This window comes from Cornus florida, unplaced genomic scaffold, assembly GCF_030987335.1.
Source record: "Cornus florida cultivar Cherokee Brave unplaced genomic scaffold, ASM3098733v1 CherokeeBrave_3.0.0_Hap2_Chr04, whole genome shotgun sequence".
Taxonomy (NCBI): domain Eukaryota; kingdom Viridiplantae; phylum Streptophyta; class Magnoliopsida; order Cornales; family Cornaceae; genus Cornus; species Cornus florida.
In genome coordinates, this window is record NW_026775574.1 from 6503566 (window position 1) to 6525156 (window position 21591).

The window sequence follows — 21591 nt, forward strand, 5'->3', positions numbered from 1 at the left end:
TTTGCCTCCATTGATTTTATTAAAAATATATATATATATATATATATATATATATATATATATATATAGTTTATTTATTTGTAGACAACATGATCACACAGAATATGAGTGAAGGGAACTTTAACCTCATCTGTATCATCAAAATTAAACTTAGGAGGTCCAACTCCCTTTTTTCAATAAACAAAATGACGAGCATCATTTTTCATTTTTCATCATCTTTTGTCTCTGAACCGCGTAGTCCTTAGCGGGAAAGTAGCAACATGGAGGTTTGGACTCTGTGAAGAACACGGTATTGAGACATGGAGGTTTGGACTCTGAAGAACTGTGTATGGTTCAGGACTCCATCATATTGGGTAATCACCCAAGCCAGTACCAATTACAGAAACCGGGATTCCCAGACTGAAAGAGTGAGGAACATTATGCCTCTGAGATTGATGTATTTTGCCAGTTTTTGCATGTCATTTCACACATTTAGTCTGTAGTGTTATCAGGAGGAGGCGACTTGATCTTAATTCATTCGAACTCGCAATGTATTAGCAAATCTAAATTTAGACTACTGGCATAATCTGTCTTGCAGCTAACAACTTTTGCTTCAGAATATGTGGAAGTGTTAACCCTGCCTAAAGATTGGTCATTATATGGTGCTTCTTCAGCTACTAGAAGTGAGAAGTGAATATGTTGATCACATCTAGTCATCTACTAACAAGTCTCAGGAAAACTGGCAATCTCAAACCAGTAGAAGCTAGCATGGTGAATTGCCACTTCTAAGGTGCATTCGAGAGAAAGAAATCCAACTTCATTAGATGAAGTTTATGATTAAAAAAAATACATAAATCGTAGATTACCTGTCCCTTAAACATGACACGAGTTACCGCCAATCTAATCATCACCACCACCACCAAAATAGATTGGTAAATCCGTTGTATTGTTATACAGAAAGGGTGATAAATTGTTGCAAATGAAAAACTGCCAGAATCATGGATTATATTTGAAGAAATGTACCTTGAAGTCATTTATTACAAGGCAAAATAATAATAATAATATTGACAAGCTATAAAATGAAATTATTATATCTATTTTTATTTTCAACGACTTCTAAACACAAAAATGGATGGCTTCTGACTAATATCCACCTCCACTTTAAGTTGTGACCAGGAGATACATAAGGCCCTTCAGATATTCCACTATTTCAGATCCTCCAAGCTTTGAACTTCCGTAAACTCTGTCAACGAAAGTAATTGGAACCTACAGGCATGGTAATTTAGACAAAAAAAATAATAAATAAATAAATAAATAAAAAGAGAAGAAAATTAGGCTATAAATAAAAAGATCGAGGCAGCAATTATTCAGTGTAGGAAGAAAATAACTAGTGCATACGTAGCCAAAATTTTGCACAGAATATACATCTCAAAAGCTAACTAAATTTCACATACATCTCAAAAGCTAACTGAATGTAACAAATTTCATATACATCTCAAAAGCTAACTAGTGCATATGTAGCCAAAATTTTGCACAGAAAATCTACGATCTATAAATCGAACCATGCTTCAGGTAGTATCTCGGTAACTACTTAACATGCAGTATCTCATTCTGCATTTCATGGGTTTTACCATCATCTAGGCAATCTACTCTAAATCCTGGAAACTGTAGGACAAAAGAATTTTTTTATTATTATTATTACTTCAAATGAAGGCACAATAAAGCTCAAAATCCATTATGGTTATAGACCAACACCCTTTCAACCACCAAAAAATTTCATAGATGAGACACTATTCAGACACCGCATGCCATCCCCTTCAGTCACTATAGTTGATGAAACCCAGACGGTCCATTTCTTCCTTGACATAATCTAGCACGGCATATACCACGAAGCATTGGCTTGAGTTCTATTTCCTCCATCTCCCAAGTGTGGGTGGAGGGGGCATCATGCGTGTCTGTGTTGTAGTTGTCCACATAATAATAAGAAGAATAAAGCATTGTACTCTTCCCATGAACGCTTTGAAAAACAACGGCCATCATAGAGCATCAATAGCCTGTTTGATTAAATATAAAATTCATACAACAATCATCCAGGGCTGACCAACATTGGCAATTACTTCACATAATGGCACTATTTTCTTGGGGTCACTTTTGCAATAGTGACATTGAGCAAAATCCAAAATGAAGGTATAAGATGTGCATGATTATACACATAAGGAGTAGAAACAAATATTACACAAATTAAAGAATTTTGGTTAAGTTTACTAAATGTCTTCATGATTGATCCATATGGCCACTGAGCCATAAAAGGATTGTTAAGAGTCGGATTTACTTTATTACTGAGGAGTAGTATTTGTCCTTTTCTCAGTTTATTAGTTTAGGTATTATTATATTATTATGTTTGTATTGTACTTTTAAATTATTATTATTATTATTATTTTTTTTTTTTTTACGATTGAATACACAGCAAGTTCCTCTCCTCTTATTCACTATTCGCTACTGTTAGAATAAATCTTGACATGGTATCAGAGCTAGGTTTGATTGTGGGAATCATATCACACCTGTTAATCGCCTCTGTTCGTCACCATCACTGTCACATCTCAGCAATCGCAAAACCTAACTGGCGATTGCAATATTGCAGCGTTCAACTCCAATAGCATCGACTCTCTCAATCTCTTTTTTTTTTTTTTTTGAAAAGTAACTCTCTCAATCTCTTCTCATTATTGCAGTTTGATTTTGTTTGAACTCAGCAAACACTAATTGATATCACCTACAACTTGGCACCAGCAGTCAGATTGCATTGCAGCAGACTTCGCTTATCGATGTCGCCCAATTGAAACTCTAAATTTGTAATTGCAGCTTTGGTTCTGGTTTGTGAATCACAGCTGTCGCGTTGTTCTCTTCATCGCACAATACTAGCACCAACGATCATTTCTTTCTCTCACTCTCTGGCTTCTGTGTTTTTTCTAGGTGATTCTCTAATCTCCTGGAAAAGCAAGAACCAGACACTTGTCGCTCGCTCATATGCTGAAGCTGAGTATCGTGCCATGGCTGTTATTACAGTGGAGACAGTCTGGCTGCGATGGTTGCTTGGTTATATGGGTGTTCCTCTTCCTGTTCCTACTCCCATGCATTGTGATAACAAGAGTGCCATTCAAATTGCAAACAACTCAGTCTTTCATGAGCGCACAGAGCATATCAAGATTGATTGTCATTTTGTGCGCCAACACCTGCAACTTGGCACCATCTCTCTCCCGTTTGGTTCATCTACTTCTAGGAAAACTCTCGATGCTTCTTACTGTTGCATCGTGAGTTTGAGGGGGGTGTTAGAGTAGGATTTATTTCATTATTGAGGGGTAGTATTGTCCTTTTCTCAGTTTATTAATTTAGGTTTTATTATATTATCATGTATTGTATTGTACTCATGTTTTTTTTTTCTTTTTTCTTTTTTTCTTTTTACGATTGAATACACAGCAAGTTCCTCTCCTCTTATTCACTGTTCACTACTATTTGCATAAATCTTGACAATATCAAGTAAAAAGGTACGGTGAAAATAAGCAAGTTGCACCACAGCTTGGCTGAAAACAGCTGTTACAGCCCTCTGTAGCTCACAAATCAATTTGAAAGCGTTATAACTACCTACACACTTTAACCACCAAGTTGCATGCTCGTGTTCAGATTACCACCAGAAAAAGTAAGGAAAAAAGAAGGAATTTATGAGAAAAAAAAAAAAACTCCAAAAGTCAAATTCACATAAAAAATTAACAAAAAAAAAATTGATTATAGCTCACAAGTCATCAATCATGACCATGAACACATGAATAAAAAATGTAACAATACCTCTTCAATTTGGTACCCTTTCCTTGAAGCCCTAACTATCATCTCCATCTGAAAAACGTACCCCTTACTAACGCAAGAGCTTATGACATCTTCAAGTGCAGATTTCTTATAAAGCCTTCAAACAAGCAACAAAAAAGTTCAATTTCTAAAAAGTTGAAAATCAGAAGAATAAGCAGTTTAATATCATAATATATTTAGCTCACCGGAAAGAGCCAGTTAAATCTGATACACCAGGCCAAAGAAGTGTGTGTGCAAGGACATTGGCTCCTCTACTCGTCAATTTGCGCATAAGATTCCACCCATGCACGCCACCGCCTTTGACATATCGGGTTCCAGTAACTATACTTGCACCAGTCTCCATCTGCTTCCTACAAAAATTGTTGAAGAAACAGAGCTAAGAAGAAATTGGAACTACTACGCTTATGAAAAGTATAACATGACTCCAGGCCTGATTCCATTTTCTTACTTGATGAAGCTTGGCAGGTATTTTGGCTGTGAAACAAGAACCAAAAAGAGCAAATGAATTAGATCTTGAATAAGATAGCAAAAAAAGACAAATCTTTGTGGTAAACAACTGTCACAATCAGATCTGACAAAATGTGAATAGGCCCACAAAATGCATATCCCAAAGGAAAGCCCCATAAAAACAAACGGGAAACACTAATTAACAAGTCGCCTAAAATGCTCCTAATTGGCAGGCCTATCCACTACGTTGTTATATCTCCAACCTTTTTCTTATTCTGAACATTTTCTTTGATTTCTGAATGTTAAATATCATGGTATAGGTTACTTTGTTGGCATTGAAAAAAACATGTTAGAGCAAAATTCCATAATAGTTTAAATAAATCTATTACTTAATTGAAAAAGTTAGGATTTTTTTTCATGACAGATAGTAAACTTCAGAAGAGTTTTACACAATAAAATAACTTACGGGATGAAAAACACAAGACCACAATTCCATTTCCTGCACGGAAAACTTGTACATTGCCACGAGTTTTCCTCCTAACTAAATTATTTAAAAACTCGAAAAATATCCACAAGATTGTTCCAAAATAATCATTTACATAACACGTAATATACTTACAATGTGTACCACCAAGAGCTTAATTCTAGGTATCTGCTCTACTAACAAAATGGAAGGTTGAAGATTCAAGTCCCAATAAGGGGTAATTGTGGGTGTGTACGCGTGTCTTACCTGCCAAAAAACAAACTTACATGGTGTGATAGATCAGCATCCATGATTACAACAAAATTGCCTGACACATGCTTTAGACCATGAATGTAAGCAGTCCCTGCAATTCAAATCCGAATCAGGGATAGGTTATTGCATTTATCTATAAAAAACAATTAAAATTAAAATTCAGAAAAATATACATACATACCTAACCCGAGCTTCTTAGGTCTAGCTCTCAACAGCTGTATTTAAAAAAATATAATAAATAAATAAGCCAATATGTAGGGGGCAATTAACAAGCTAAGAATAAGCAAAAACATTAAACTTCATGAATGAGCAAATTATCCGTTACAACACTTACAATGTGATCTTCACCATAAACCTGCTGCAACTGCTTTACCACATCTTGAGTTCCATCGGGACTTCCATCATCCACGATTATTATTTCAAAATCAACTTCCCTAACCAGGCAATAAGGAAGTTATAACCATGACATCTCTTATGCATAAAAAGGTTTATAATCCAATTCTAATGCCGATTGAATGAAATATATTATCAAAAAAACTTCAAAGAAAAAGTTACGTGCAAAATTGTAGAGTAATTATAGCATTTATCAAAGGAGGTCTTGATGTAAAAGTATGCCAAACCAAGACTAAGCGGGGTGGGAATATTTAAACAGGCCAGAGGGGCAGAGGACTTGCATTCAGGAGTGTGCATAGGTGTCATCTAGCCAAATTTCCTCACAGTACCCAAGCATATTCGAGTTATCAGATGCTAATATACCACTCTATTCGGAAATGGAAATAGTATCTTGAAAATTCCAAAATACCACTAACCCAAAGCCACATATACAGGGAACAAAGAACATTATCTCAAGTTCACCAGCAAGTAGTTCCACATTTTTTTCACAATGATGCATATGTCCACTTCTTGCATATTTTGTAATCAAATGTGGCCCTGACACTCCAGAAACGTAATCTTTAGTTATTCCCGAGAGCAATTATGATCTGGAAGTCGATCCGGGGCAAGTGTTCTCCAGCCCATTCTTTTAAATCCTCAGACCACTCGGGAAATTGTAATACTAATATACGGCCAATATTTTTTAGCTATTATCAATGAAGGTAATATAATATATTTTCTAAAAATCTATCGACTTACTAACATAATCAATCTGAAGTTTGGAGTATATAAGGCATTGCAAGACTAAACGAATTCAAAAAACTGCCTAAGCAGCACAAAACATCCATTCATCTTAATTATATTTATTTTTTTTACTTTGTGCGATTCATTGTATGTCAAACCAGAATTCTCTATTTGGAACTACTGTATCGAGTTGAAAAAAAATATTTAAACTTTAAAATTGTTTTCAATATAAAAGGGGGCAAGTTATGGCCTTCATTGATCTCTTCCTTTTATATGTTTTGCTGTGCATTCAATATATGTTTGAGGATACCAAGGACGGCATGGGCCGGATCTAACCCACATGATGAAGAATGGGCCAGGCAAATGGCCTGGGCCCAAATCAAGTTGTCATGAGACAAGCCCAATGCCGAAGAGTGAAGCTGAAGGCCTGAAAGACGAATGGATCAATGGATACAAAAGCCTCGATGATGGGCCTAATGGAGGAAGTGAGTGAGGGATCTTCTAGAACATTGTAAACAATCTATAAATAGAGGAAAATGAAAGAAAAAAGGGAGAAAAATTTTGAAGTGTGATGAAACTCTGTCAATTTAGAGAGAGAAAATTTCTTGCATCTTCAATGGCACCGTCCGTGGGAACCGATGAGAATTCATTGATGATTCACTCAGATTGATTTGATCTAGTGGTATAGCGCTTGAAGACGAAGCCTAATCGTTGAAGGCAGAATTAAGATTAGTGAAATTGTGACCGGAGAAATTGGCGTTCGATCTACACAGTTTTGATTTATGCTTGTTTTCGAGAGTTGTGCGGTCGAGAGTCGCTGAAATTGTTCGTCGCCGGAGCAATTCAGATCTAGTTAATCATGATCAGAATTCAGCTGCACTAGTATCCAGATCTAGAGCGTCAACATTGGCAAAACTCATATCTGATCAGAAATTTGCGGTTGATGACTTTGCTACGATCCGGAATGATGATCGGAGAAGAGAGTTCGAATCCAATGGAGAATAACCAGCAGACGAAGCTTGATGAACATGATCGAGGCACTGAGAAAAGAAAATGCAGAGTTGAGAGCTGAAATGGAATGCCGAGAGGTTCCGGTTGCGCCACGACCGCCTTCGGTGGGTGAAAGAGGCATGCGACCTGATAACGCACATCAAGGTGAGCAAGAAGGAGATAACCACGTCAATCTCCACCGCGAGGAGGTTAGGATGGAGAATTTACCGCCAAACGCTCGTCGAGCTGAGGATCGAGAAGGATCTGTACATCTCGATCCTCATCGTGAGCATATCAGGCGGGATGAAAATACAGCTTTCAATCCGCATCAGGAAAGGCACAATCGCGAACAGGATATGGAGTTTGATTGTCACAAGATTAACTCGCCGTGGTTCACTAAGGAAAGGTCGTTCGATCCACCTTATCGGCCTTCAATGGTCACATATGATTATAGGAGTTCGGAAAGAAGATCTACAGATCAAAGAGTTGTCACAAGGTTTGAAAGAGAGAATGAGGCCCTCCGTTCGGCAGCACGGACGGTTGATTCGCCGTTCACTGACGAGATCCTGAATGCTCCGAGCCCGAGGAAGTTTTCCATGCCTGTTTTCATTCTGTTCGACAGAACGACCGATCCGATTGATCGTGTCTATCACATTCAGTTGAAAATGGCACTAAACACAGAGAATGATCCTTTAATGTGCAAATATTTTCCTACAAGCTTAGCTAGACCGGCGCTCAACTGGTTTAAGAACCTGCCGAGGGGCTCAGTGGACAGCTTCCGTAGCTTATGTGATCGGTTCATAAGCCAATACTATAGGAATAAGCGCCTGGCAAAAGATATCTCCAGCTTGTTCACCATGAAACAACATGACGATGAGCGTCTCCAAGCTTTTCTTACCAGGTTTAACCTAACCAAGAGCATGGTGATAGAGTGCCATCCTTCCACAGCAGTTCAGGCGTTCAAGTTAGCTATAACCCGAGAGACACCATTCCATACCAGTCTGGTAGTAAACACGCCGAAGACAATGGACGAGCTGAATGAGAGAGCTGATGATTTCGTACGCCTGGAAGAGGAAGAAGCAACTAATGCTAGGAAGACATCTATCATCTCCATGGAAGAGAAGTCCAAAGCGAAGATACGGCAGAAACAAGTTCCTACGCAACGTCAGACCTCTTGGAAGGCAGAGAAGAGGCCCAGGGAGGATGACCTGATTACTCCACTCAAAGTTACACTGGCAAGGCTGTACCAAGAGAACAAAGATAAGTTTCACCCTCCCTTGCCAATTAGACAACCTCTTAAGCAGAGGGATCAATCCAAACATTGTGCTTTTCATAGTGATTTTGGTCATCAGACTAATGAATGCAAGAACTTAAAGAGACAAGTGGACATGCTGATCGCTAGGGGAGAGTTTGCAGGGTATATTCAAGGACCAGCCCAAGAACAGAATCGACCAATTGACCAAGTCAAAAGAAATCAAAAGTCGAATCACCATAACACTTAGCCCGTTCGGATTATAAATGCCATTCATGGTCGACCTGAACGAGCCGAAGAGTCCGAAGAGTTGACCCGAACGCATCGACAAGCACAAATGAAGAGATGAATAGGCAGTGTCAACACTCTGCACCAACAAAGCACAACAACACCGATACGGTTTGATAAGACAGACCTGATGTGAGTTCAGATTCCTCATGAGGACCCTTTGGTTGTCAGTTTGACAGTGGCAAGAGTGTTTAGTACGAAGAGTGCTAATTGATCCGGGGATTAGTGCTAATATCATGCCAACGGTCACCTTTAATCGCCTAGAAATCAATCCAAAGGAGTTGAAGTCTACTGGAAACCCATTGTTGGGGTTTGATGGCAAACGGGTAGAACCGATCGGCACAGTGGAGTTGATGGTCCGTGCAGCTGAAAGGAACCTTGTCGAAAGTTTCGTGGTGGTGGAAATCCATCCATCCCTCCTACAATCTGCTGATGGGGAGGGGGTGGATCCATAGGGTACAAGGAGTCCCATCGACCCTACATCAGGTGATGAGATGCATAAGTCCAGACGGGAGTAAGGTGATTGATATCCATGGAGATCAAGTCGCAGCAAAGAAGTGTTACTTGGTGACTCTGCAAGTTGTAGGGACGGGAAAAGCTCCTGCCCGATCTGCTGATCAGCAATAGCAATTACAGAAGCCTCCCCTCAGCATGAACAGAGAGGAGGAGCTTCCGGTGCTGACCGAGGAACCACTGGTTGAAGTTCAAATTGATCATTTAAGCCCAGATCGGATCACGAAGATAGGTTCCGGGCTTGCCGAGGAAGAAAAACGTCAATTAGTTGATTTCCTCTCCCAGAACGCTGATGTATTCGCTTGGAGCCATCTCGACATGCCAGGGATCGACCTATCAGTCTCTTGCCATTCTCTTAATGTAGATCCAAACGTCAAGCCAGTAAGGCAGAAGCAAAGAAGGTTCGCCCCGGAGCGCAACCAGATCATTGCAGATGAAGTTAATCGATTGCTGGAGGCTGGGTTCATCAAAAAAGTACAGTACCCGGACTGGTTGTCGAATGTGGTTGTTGTACAAAAGAAGAACGGAAAATGAAGAGTTTGCATTGACTTCACTAATCTGAATAAAGCCTGCCCGAAGGATAGTTTTTCACTTCCAATGATTGATCAAATGGTGGATGCAACAACCGGGTATGAGCGACTGACCTTTCTGGATGCATATTCAGGTTACAATCAAATCCCGATGGACCCAGGCAATGAGGAAAAGACCTCTTTTGTCACCGAACGAGGGATCTATTGTTACAAGGTTATGCCATTCAGACTGAAGAATGCCAGAGCCACGTATCAGAGGTTGGTTAGCAGGATTTTTAAGGATCAAATGGGCAGGACAGTAGATGCTTACATCGACATGGTGGTCAAAAGCAGACAGAAGGACCATCACTTAAAGCATTTACAGGAGGTGTTCGGCGTGCTGAGAAAGTATGGAATGAGGCTGAATCCAACTAAATGCTCGTTCGGCGTGGGATCCGGGCAATTCCTTGGCCACGTGGTCAACAAGAGAGGAATTGAGGTTAGTCCAACCCAAGCGGAAGCGTTGCTAAAAAATGCTGAACCAAGAACTATCAAAGAGATCCAAGCTCTTACCGGACGCATAGCGGCATTGAGTCGTTTCATTTCTAAGTTATCCGATCGATGCAAGCCATTCTTCGATACAATCAGGGGTCATGGAAAACAGTCCTGGGGGATGAGCAAAGGCAAGCGCTGATCAAGCTGAAAGAATATATGCGGAACCCACCAGTCCTGAACGCCCCAGTGCCAGGCGAAAAGCTTTTCCTGTACCTTGGAGTTTCTAACATTGCGACCAGTGGTGTGCTGATACGATGTGCCGAGGGTAAGCAATTCCCGATTTTCTATGTAAGCAAAACGTTGACCGAGCCAAAGAGAAGGTATTCGAAGGCCGAACGAGTAATCCTATCTTTGGTAAACGCAAAAAGGAAACTCAGGCATTACTTTGAGTCTCATCCTATAGTCGTCCTGACCACATTTCCTATAAGGGTGATCTTGCATAAGCCCGATCTGTCCGAACGAATGACGAAGTGGGCAATAGAGCTTAGTTCTTTCAACATAGCTTATGAACCCCGAACGGCTATTAAAGGGCAAGCTGTGGCTGATTTCTTACTGGAATGTGATGTAGATGAGCCGGATGAATGCCTTAAAGAATCTTCATGGAAGCTCTTCGTTGGTGGCTCTTCAAATCAGATGGGGGCAGGAATCGGGATCAAGTTACAAACACCAGAAGGCACTACGCTGAGCCAAGCGATCAGGCTTGAGTTCAAAGCAACCAACAATGAAGCAGAGTATGAAGCGTTGCTGGCTGGCTTAAGGTTGGCCAAGGAGCTAAGGGTCAAAAGTTTAGTTGCCTTCAGTGATTCGCAGTTAATAATCCGGTAAGTGACTGGAGAGTATGGAACAAAGGATGAGACAATGGAGGCATACCATTCTGCCGTTGTGCAAGAGGTACGAAGCTTCGATCAGATCAGGTTCATTCAGTTGCCAAGGGAGCATAATGAAGATGCCGATCGGTTGGCTTGTAGTGCGTCAAGTTCGGGAGAAACACTGGCAAGGGTAATTCCAATCGGGGTACTACGCCAGCCATCTATCCTTGAGAAACCGTCCAGTTCGGATCCCTAGCAGGTGAATGTTATACCATATGAACCGAGCTAGATAGATCCAATTACTACATATATACGGGATGGTGTTTTGCCCGAACAGAGGAATGAAACAAGAAGGACCAGATCGAATGCCGCAAAGTATGCCATAGTGCACAACCAACTTTACAGGAGGTCTTATTTAGGACCTTACATAAAATGTGTAACCCCTGCAGAAGCTCAGCAGCTACTGCAAACTATCCATGAAGGGGTTTGTGGCAATCATTTAGGAGGAAGGTCTCTAGCACACAAGGCGATGACACAGGGTTATTTTTGGCCAAACATGGCACGAGATGCAGAGGAATTTTCGCGAAGGTGCGACAAGTGTCAAAGGTTTGGACCACTGATCCACCAACCACCAGAAGATTTACATGTAATGGCCAAACCATGGCCTTTCGCGCAATGGGGGATGGATGTGGTTGGCCCATTACCGACCGCCAGATCGCAAAACAAGTACGTTCTGCTTGCAACAGACTACTTTACCAAATGGGTGGAGGCAGAACCGTACCCCAGTGTGACTCAGACTCATGTGAGACGCTTCATTTGGAATAATATCATTTGTCGATTTGGTGTGCCGAGGGCGATCGTCATGGATAATGAGACTAACCTTGATAGCAAGCAGTTAAGGGAGTTGTTGAACGAATATGGAATTAATCAAAAGTTAGCAGTGGTTAGCCACCTACAGGCGAATGGTCAGGCTGAAATCACAAACAGAACGATCTTTACTTGTATAAAGAAGAAGCTTGAAGAAGAGAAAGAGAAGTGGTTGGATGAACTCCCGAACGTCCTGTGGGCGTATAGAACAACTCCAAGACGACCGACCGGAGAAAGCCCATTCGCCATGGCGTATGGTACTGAGGCAATAATACTGGTAGAACACCAAGTTCCTACCATTCGGAGTTTAGCGTGGAATCAGGAGCAGAATGATCATATGTTGAAATTCAACCTCAACTTGCTTGAAGAGAAGAGGAATGCTGCAATAATAAGGCTCGCATCATATCAACAAACGCTCATGAACAGTCACAACAGAAAGGTGAGGCATAGGGGTTTTGCACCTGGTGATTTGGTTCTGAAAAGAAAAGTCGGTATTATTAAGAAAATGGTGTCACCATGGGAAGGTCCGTATAGAGTTGCAGAGGTTATCGGAAAGAAGGCATATGTCTTAGAAACCATGGCTGGAAGGCTGGTAAACAAGCCTTGTAATGCCACTTCTTTAAAAAGGTATTATCAATAAAAATTGAGTTTCAGTTTAACTAATGTCTACCTTCAATTGTATACTTGCAAGAGAGCAAAAACTTTGAAAAATTTATAAAAAAAAAGTATCGTCTTCCTTTAAAAAAGGTGACTGAGTATGAGCAAAGCCAAATGGCAAGTGGCATTCTAGCCGAGTGCCAGGCACTTAAGCAAAGTAAGTGGCAACTGGCACCACGAGCCGAACGCCAAACACTTACTTAAAAAATAATGAAGAAAGCCAAGTGGCAAGTGGCATTCTAGCCGAGCGCTAGGCATTTAAACAAAGTAAGTGGCAACTGGCACCACGAGCCGAACTCCAAACACTTGCTTAAAAAATAATGAAAAAAACCAAGTGGCAAGTGGCATTCTAGCCGAACGCCAGGCACTTAAGCAAAGTAAGTGGCAACTGGCACCACGAGCCGAACGCCAAACACTTGCTTAAAAAATAATGAAGAAAGCCAAGTGACAACTGGCATTCTAGCCGAACGCCAGGCACTTAAGCAAAGTAAGTGGCAACTGGCACCATGAGCCGAACGCCAAACACTTGCTTAAAAAATAATGAAGAAAGCCAAGTGGCAAGTGGCATTCTAGCCGAGCGCCAGGCACTTAAGCAAAGTAAGTGGCAACTGGCACCACGAACCGAACGTCAAACACTTGCTTAAAAAATAATGAAGAAAGCCAAGTGGCAAGGCATTCTAGCCGAGCGCCAGGCACTTAAGCAAAGTAAGTGGCAACTGGCACCACGAGCCGAACGCCAAACACTTGCTTAAAAAATAATGAAAAAAGCCAAGTGGCAAGTGACATTCTAGTCGAGCGCCAGGCACTTAAGCATAGTAAGTGGCAACTGGCACCACGAGCCGAACGCCAAACACTTGCTAAAAAATAATATAAAAAAAAAGGGCCAAGTGGCAAGTGGCGTTCTTGCCGAGCGCCAGACACTTATTAAAAGTAATGAAAAAGACAAGTGGTTGGTGTTATGAGCCGAATGCCACACACTTGTGTTAAACAAAAATTATTATTAAGTACTACCAAGTGATGTAGAGATTCAGATCAGATGTAGTCAAAAAGTATCTTTTCATTCATTATAAGCTCAAAGATTACAAAGATATACATAAGACGGGTATAATCAAGTTCTATCTGTCTCCTCGTTCACCTGCTCACCCTCGGTAGCATCCCCAGGATGGTTAGTATTACCCTCCCCATCATTGGTAATGGTATCCCTGTGAGGTGGGGGAGTCAAGCTGAATCACCACTTCAGTCTGCTAAGTTCCACATTCAATGGTAGTCATGAGGGGAACCACAGTAGAGAGAGGAGGTATGTCTAAAGGCAGAGCGGGAGGAGGAACAAGGATAACTCTAGATGAGGCAATCCCATCACATTCTTCAAAAATGTGTTCGGCAAGAATGGGGTCTGGATCAGCATAGACTCCTAGAGGATCAATTCCCAGCTCCTTGTCAACATCATCCGGGCCTGTGCCTGAGACTGTCTGACCCTCAGCTGGAAGGCGATCGTTGAAACCTTCTCGGTATCCCTCGGCATACCTAAGGGCCCCAGCGCGGGAGAAACGGCTGTGCAGAGCCATCATCCCTCCATTGACTCTACCGATGACACCGAGCAGGGCATTACGCTCATCCAGAGCCCTCTTTTCAAAGGCCATACGCTCTGCTTGCTCATCATGAAACAGGCGCTAAAGATAGTCTCTTTCGGCTTTGAGCGCTTCACGCTCGGTCTGCCAGACACTCTTCTCGATCAAAAGGGAGTCTTTTTCGTCTTAAAGGGAGTCTGTTTCCTTCTTCAGACCATCCCTTTCCTTCTCAGCCTTGTCCAGCTGCACCATGAGTTCAGCATTTTGGGTGCTGATGATCTTGTTCTCTTTGTGACCCACTTCAACATCTTTGGCGAACTTTCACACCTTAGCATTGGCAGCCTCGACATGCTTTTGCATGACCATCATGCCAAAGAGAGTCTGTAGAGCAATACATGAGTACTAATTAAGCCGATCGCATGTCTGGAGGAATTACAATGAAAAGACATTTCAGATGTAACAAAGAGAAGGGAGAGGAATTACCTCCATGGCTGCAAGGGGAAAACGGCCGAAGACCTCCTTCTGAGACAGAGATTTGGCGACTTCAATGTCCTTAGGAGACCACATGTTCTTGTAATAGGTCATGGTTGTCTGACCTTCCTTGAACATGGTTTCGCTCGGCTTCACAACCGAGCCGTCAGCTCGGACCAATTTGGGGGTCCACGGAGCCTCACCAGAAGAAGAGCCGGCTGCAGTGCCGGACCCGAAAGGAGCAGTTGGCCTAACCTAAGGAGGGATAGACAAACTTGGCCCAGAGGTACGAATCCTCCTTGTCAGAGGAACGTCATCAGGGCTGCCTTCGCTTTCAGGCTGAGGCATTTTTCCCCGTTCTTTATCTTGAACTGATGCAATGGGGGCAGTGGTAGTCCAAGCTTAAGGGACGGAGTTCTGGATGACAGGTAGAGCGGTGACAATCAAGCGAACAGTCACCACGTTCGGGGTAGTGCTGGATGTGGCGGCAGATGAAGATGCCGAAACTGGAGAAGAAGAAGCTGCAGAAGCAGCATTGACCCTGGGAGGATCCTTCCTCCTGCTGAAGGATGGAATCCGAAGCTGGCTCATTGTAGTGCCGAGGAGAGATATATCACTTAAATTCTCGGATGTGAGAAGTTCCGAACAGGAAGAGATGTCGTTCAAAACGTACTCCTTCAGGTAATTGGTCCTATCCCTGCAAATGTTATAACTAAGTTCATTATCCTGCGGGATACCCAAAGAATTGCAAAGAAACGAATAGAATCGAGGGATGCAAATTTCACAAGGGCAATCTGCCTTATGGGTTTTGAATTTTTTATACGAAGACACGGAGCATTCGCCGAAAGCTGTAGGGATAGGATAGTCCTTGGCAGCCGGAGCAAACCAAGCACCCCGAACGCCAACAATACCCTTTTTCCACCCCTTTTCAAAATTAAGCTTGTCTGTACAGATGGATTTCTTTTCAAGGGGATAAAGATGGTAATATGCATCCTCCAGCCTGATTTTGCTAACCTTGTAGTAGAGGAGAAGATCAATCAAGTCAAGATCTAGGCCTCTGTCATGATTCAAAAGTAACAGAACGGACAGAACCCTAAGAAAATTGGAGTTGACTTGAAGAGGAGAAAGTTTCAACCTATTGAACACATAGCAAAAGAAAGGGTGGAGAGGGAATCTAAAAATATTGAGGTGATGAAGGGAAAACAAGACTTCGCCGGGAAGAAGACCGACGCCAGTTCTGACATTAACGTCTTTGGGACATTTTCTAAGTTGAATGTTGGAAGGGAGATGAAGCTTCATACGTAGAATATCCAAATCTATAGGCAAGATGCTGACTGTTATGATCTTTGGAAAAATGTACAAATACTTTAAGAAGAATAAACAGAACTAACCTTGAAAAGATGAAGATCAGCGAGGGATGTTGTAAAAGAATTGAGAGTGAAGAACCTTTCACTGGATTCGCCGGAGAGTATCTGGATGGACTAGAAAAATCTGGGTTGCCTTGAGAGAACAAATTGAAATCGATTGACAGTGATTTGTGGGGGGTACGACAAGGGAAGATGTGGATAGGAGGAGTGGTTTATAAAGGGGAAGTGGTCCCGTCAACCGAGACGTCGGGGAGTTAAGAAGATTCAAATTTCAAAGACATTAATTCTGAGGCCGACCGCTCGATGCCCCATGTGATCGTCTCGAGCCGTCGAATCATCATTAGCCGTCAAGTCATCATTAGGTCTATTGATAATCACACCCTAATTAATAAGGGAGTAATTATGGGGACAGATGAGGATACCAAGGACGGCATGGGCCGGATCTAACCCACATGATGAAAAATGGGCCAGGCAAATGGCCTGGGCCCAAATCAAGTTGTCATGATACAAGCCCAATGCTGAAGAGTGAAGCTGAAGGCCTGAAAGACTAATGGATCAATGGATACAAAAGCCTCGATGATGGGCCTAATGGAGGGCCTAATGGAGGAAGTGAGTGAGGGATCTTCTAAAACATTGTAAACAATCTATAAATAGAGGAAAATGAAAGAAAAAAGGAAGAAAAATTTTAAAGTGTGATGAAACTCTCTCAATTTAGAGAGAAAAAATTTGTTGCATCTTCAATGTTCTAGTTATTTATCACTTTCCCACAAAATTATCTTAATTTGAAATCCTAAAAGCAAAAACAAGTCTCACATCAGATATTAACAGACTTTCAAGAACATTACAACATCACCAACAAATAAATTAAGATTAATATATATATATATATATATATATATATATATGAGTTAAAAGAGTGTGTACGGGAGGTGCTTGAAGACGAGAAAGACAATGAGAGCAATGTTGACGCGCTCGTTGTAAGTGGGGACGATTATACTGTACTTGTTCTTCTGCTTCTGATCCTCCATCATCAATCAAAAACCCTAAAAACCCAATTTAGCTTTTGATGATTAGAAAGAATTGATAGATGGGTGAGACCCAATTGATCGCCTTCTTCGTGAGATCAGCCTATATGTAGATCTCTGCGTAGGTCAACAGACCACAGACGGTAGATGCAACTCGGGCCGATTAACACGCTATTTGTTTTCGACTATCGACCAGAGTGTAAATGGATCAGGTTAGAAAAAACAGCCCGATCTAGAGGACGACGGTATCAAAAATGATACCAGCATGGTGCGTCAATGAAAGAACAAGCCAAGCAACTATATATATTTAATTTTTTACTCATATTTTGATCCCAAACCAAGGTCGGTCACATGTTCAAAATCAACCCATGCAAATTTGTTTTGTTTTGGGTCTATTTGTGTCTCTTTTTACTGTAACCTTGCTGTGCGTTTCTTAGACCCACTTTGTATTTTTCTTATGGGTGAGTGCATACTCCACCTTTCAGGTACAAAAAAACACTACTAAATTATAATATTTGTGCGAATAAGTCCTATTTACACATTCATAACTAAAATATCCTTAATTACACATTTAATAATATATATAAAAAATTAATATTTTATGAAATGACTAAAAAAAAAAAAAAAATTAGCTAAAAAAGAACCCACAATCTTATACACCACGCCGAGTACGCCCAGTTCAGCGGAGGAAGAGAAAATTACAACCCAATTCACCAATTGGACCTAATGTAATCAAGAACTCAGAAAATTCATCAACAAATCGATCAACCAAACAACAACCATGCATATAATTCATAAATTGACCAATAAATCTTAAAGTGTTATGTATATATCTAATAAATGAGTGGGGTCCACAATATATTGCATCATCCATGACATCAAGATTTTAGTCTTACAAAGGAAGATTGCATTTAGTGGCTTCTTAGGGAAGCTTACCTGTACGCCTATATAAGGCTATGCATATGTAATGTTTTGATATGTGTGGGAAAAGGTTTTCATTCCCTCTTTTACTCTCTCTTTCATTCTCTCTGTCTCTGTCTTTCGCTCTCTCTTATTTTGTGAAAGTGTTACTTCTTTTCTTACATAATATTACTATCTCTCTCTATATATATATCTACACATACACATATTTTATTATACATCATCAGCACGAGCTATCCATCTGAGATTTGAAGAAGAAAGTTTTCTCTCTCTCTTTCTATCCCAACTATATATCTATTTTGTAATATTAGTTTTGATAGATTGTTGGGTTGGTTTGCTTTATCGAAGAAAATAATATTTGTGACTCCAAAGGGTAAAAAAATTTTAATTATGGATTATTGTTCATAAAATAACTTTGTTCACTTACATAATATATGTGCTTACATTATGGTCGGTTCTATCACATTTATTATGTAATAATTTACTAATTATGGTCGGTCTTACCACCTTTATTATTTACTATTTTTATGGCTGGTTTTACCGCCTTTATTATTTAATAATTTATTTATAATGACCAGATTGACCATTATTGTTGTCTAAATAATTTATATTATGTTATTATTTCATTTTAATTCCATTTTATTTATATACTAAATTATATTTTTATATTGTTGTCACATCTAGTTATTCTGAAAATGTCAAATTTGAAAAAGCTGGAATTCGTGGCCCTGGATATTTCTGGCAAAAATTATTTATCTTGGATTCTGGATACTCAGATCCATTTGGATGCCATGGGCCTTGGTGACACAATTAAAGAAACAATGAGTCATCATTGTAAGATAAAGCAAAGGCCATGATTTTTCTCCGGCGCCATATTAGTGAGGAACTGAAAACTGAATACCTCACTGAAAGAGATCCACTTTGTTTGTGGAATATTTTGAAAGAAAGATATGATCATCAAAAAATAGTCATCCTCCCAAAGGCCAGGGCTGATTGGCTGCAACTGAGGTTGCAAGATTTTAAAACTGTGGCTGAATATAACTCTGTTCTATTCAAAATCAGCTCTACATTGAAATTATGTGGTGATACTGTTACTGATGAACTTTTGCTAGAAAAAACATTCACCACATTTCACGCCTCGAATGTACTCTTACAACAACAATATCGAGAGCGTAGGTTTAAAAAATATTCAGAGCTGATATCATGTTTGCTGGTGGCAGAGCAAAATAATGAGCTTTTGTTGAGAAACCACCAGTCCCGTCCAACTGGATCGACACCGATCCCTGAAACATATGTTGCCTCATTCCGTGGTCGTAGACGCGGACATGGACGTGGTCATGGTCGTGGTGGTAGAAATGAATATGGTCGTGGCAAAAATAACTACCACAATAATGAATATGGTCGTGGTAGAAATCATTCTTATTATCGTGAAGGATATCAATTCTCACATTTTCGCAATCAGAGATCCACACCATACCCTCAAAGGAAATATCATAATGAAATGAGACAAGTAAAAGGGAAGGATGTGGCTCAACCTTCTAAGGCACACGATAATACTTGTTATCGGTGTGGCATGACAGGGCATTGGCAAATTATATGTCGTACACCGAAGCATCTGGCTGATCTTTACCAAGCCTCAATGAAAGAAAAGGGAAAACAAAAGGAAATGAATTTCCTTGATCATGATGAGCCAGTTGACACCACAAATCTGGAAATGAATTTCATTGATCATGATGAGCCAGTTAACATCACCAATCTGGATGTATCAGATTTTTTTGATGATCGTGATAGAAGGATAGACTTCCTGATTGGTGATGGAAATGTCCACACCAGTTAATCTTATGCTTTTTTTTTCATGTTCTGTCTACTATGATTCTATTTTCCTTATATTAAAGTGTTGATTTTCTCGTTTGTATTAAAGTTTCCTTTATTATAAAAGTTTCTTTTCTGATAACAAAATGTTTTGCATGAATAGGAATGGATCTGACTAGTTCCAAAATAAATGGTGAAGACATATGTCTTGCAGATAGTGGAACAACACATACAATCCTTCGAGATCAAAAATATTTTTCCCACTTAACTCTGACAGACGCCAGTGTCAGTACCATATCAGGTCCCACCGACTTGATTGAAGGATCTAGACAAGCCAACATCATTTTACCACATGGAACAAGATTACAAATCGATAATGCCTTATATTCTACAAGATCTCGGAGAAATCTGTTGAGTTTTAAAGATTTGCGTCGTAATGGGTATCATATTGAGACTGCAAATGAAAGAAATATGGAATATCTCTACATTACTTCCATTACCTCAGGCAAGAAACTGATATTAGAGAAACTCCCTGTTTTCTCTTCTGGATTATACTATACAACCATTAGAACAGTTGAGTCAAATGTTGTGATCCATAAAAAATCTTGTGACCCAAAATTTTTTATGCTTTGGCATGATCGACTTAGTCACCCAGGGAGTACAATGATGCGTCGAATTATTGAAAATTCACATGGACACCCACTAAAGGATCAAAAAATCATCTTACCAAATAATCATCTATGCACCGCCTACTCACAAGGTAAGTTAATTATCAGACCATCCCCTTCAAAAGTAATTGTTGAGTCTCCTCCATTTTTACAGCGAATTCACGGGGATATATGTAGGCCAATTCATCCACCCTCTAGACCATTTCGTTATTTTATGGTCTTAATTGACGCATCAACACAATGGTCACATGTTTGTCTACTTTCTACTCGTAATGTTGCATTTGCTAAACTTCTTGCTCAAATTATCAAATTACGGGCACACTTTCCTGATTACTCAATTAAGATAATCCGTCTTGATAATGCCGCTGAATTTTCTTCTCAAGCTTTTGATGATTATTGCATGTCAGTTGGAATTAAAGTTGAACATCTTATTGCATACATTCATACTCAAAATGGTATGGCTGAATCTTTTATTAAAAGACTTCAGTTAATTGGTCGTCCTTTGCTTATGCGAACAAAATTACCTGTTTCTGCCTGGGGTCATGCCATATTGCATGCTGCATCTTTAGTTCGTATATGACCAACTGCTTATCATAAGTACTCACCATTGCAACTTGTTGTTGGTCAACAACCAAATATTTCTCACATACGAGTTTTTGGTTGTGCTGTATATGTTCCAATTGCACCACCCCAATGCACTAAAATGGGTCCTCAACGTAGACTTGGAATTTATGTTGGTTTTGATTCTCCATCTATTATTAAATATCTTGAACCCCTGACAGGTGATGTCTTTAAAGCACGATTTGCTGACTGTCATTTTGATGAGACTGTTTTCCCACCATTAGGGGGAGAAAAGGCACAGCAGCAACGTGATCTTACTTGGAATGCCCTGGAATTGTCTCATTTTGATCCTCGTACAAACCAATGTGAACGAGAAGTTCAGAGGATCATTCACTTGCAAAATGTTGCAAATCAATTACCTGATGCATTTATTGATACAATGAAAGTGATAAAATCACATATACCAGCTGCAAATGTGCCAGCACGAATTGTTGTCCCTGAGGGACCTTCTGTCAGTAATGCAGCAAATGCATCTAAAACACGCCTAAAGCGTGGTAGACCAGTCGGTGCAAAAGATATTGTTCCTCGTAAGAGGAAATCACAAAGAAAAGCTAGCACTCCT

General features: G+C 40.2%; 2 protein-coding genes across 2 annotated transcripts; one reads left to right on the forward strand and one right to left on the reverse strand.

The window, feature by feature from the left end:
• Positions 1-967: 967 nt before the first annotated feature.
• Positions 968-17370, reverse strand: LOC132302608 (dolichol-phosphate mannosyltransferase subunit 1-like). The gene is made up of 8 exons (XM_059799517.1): positions 16907-17370; positions 5355-5454; positions 5202-5235; positions 5035-5111; positions 4286-4311; positions 4023-4187; positions 3820-3934; positions 968-1245 (listed from the first exon to the last, which is right to left on the reverse strand). Exons 1-8 carry the CDS (start codon positions 17011-17013, stop codon positions 1141-1143), a joined length of 729 nt encoding a protein of 242 aa, XP_059655500.1. The 5' UTR covers positions 17014-17370; the 3' UTR covers positions 968-1140.
• A 1411-nt stretch (positions 17371-18781) lies between these two features.
• Positions 18782-19765, forward strand: LOC132304671 (uncharacterized). The gene has a single exon (XM_059802408.1). It carries the CDS (start codon positions 18782-18784, stop codon positions 19763-19765), a length of 984 nt encoding a protein of 327 aa, XP_059658391.1.
• The last annotated feature ends 1826 nt before the right edge of the window (positions 19766-21591 follow it).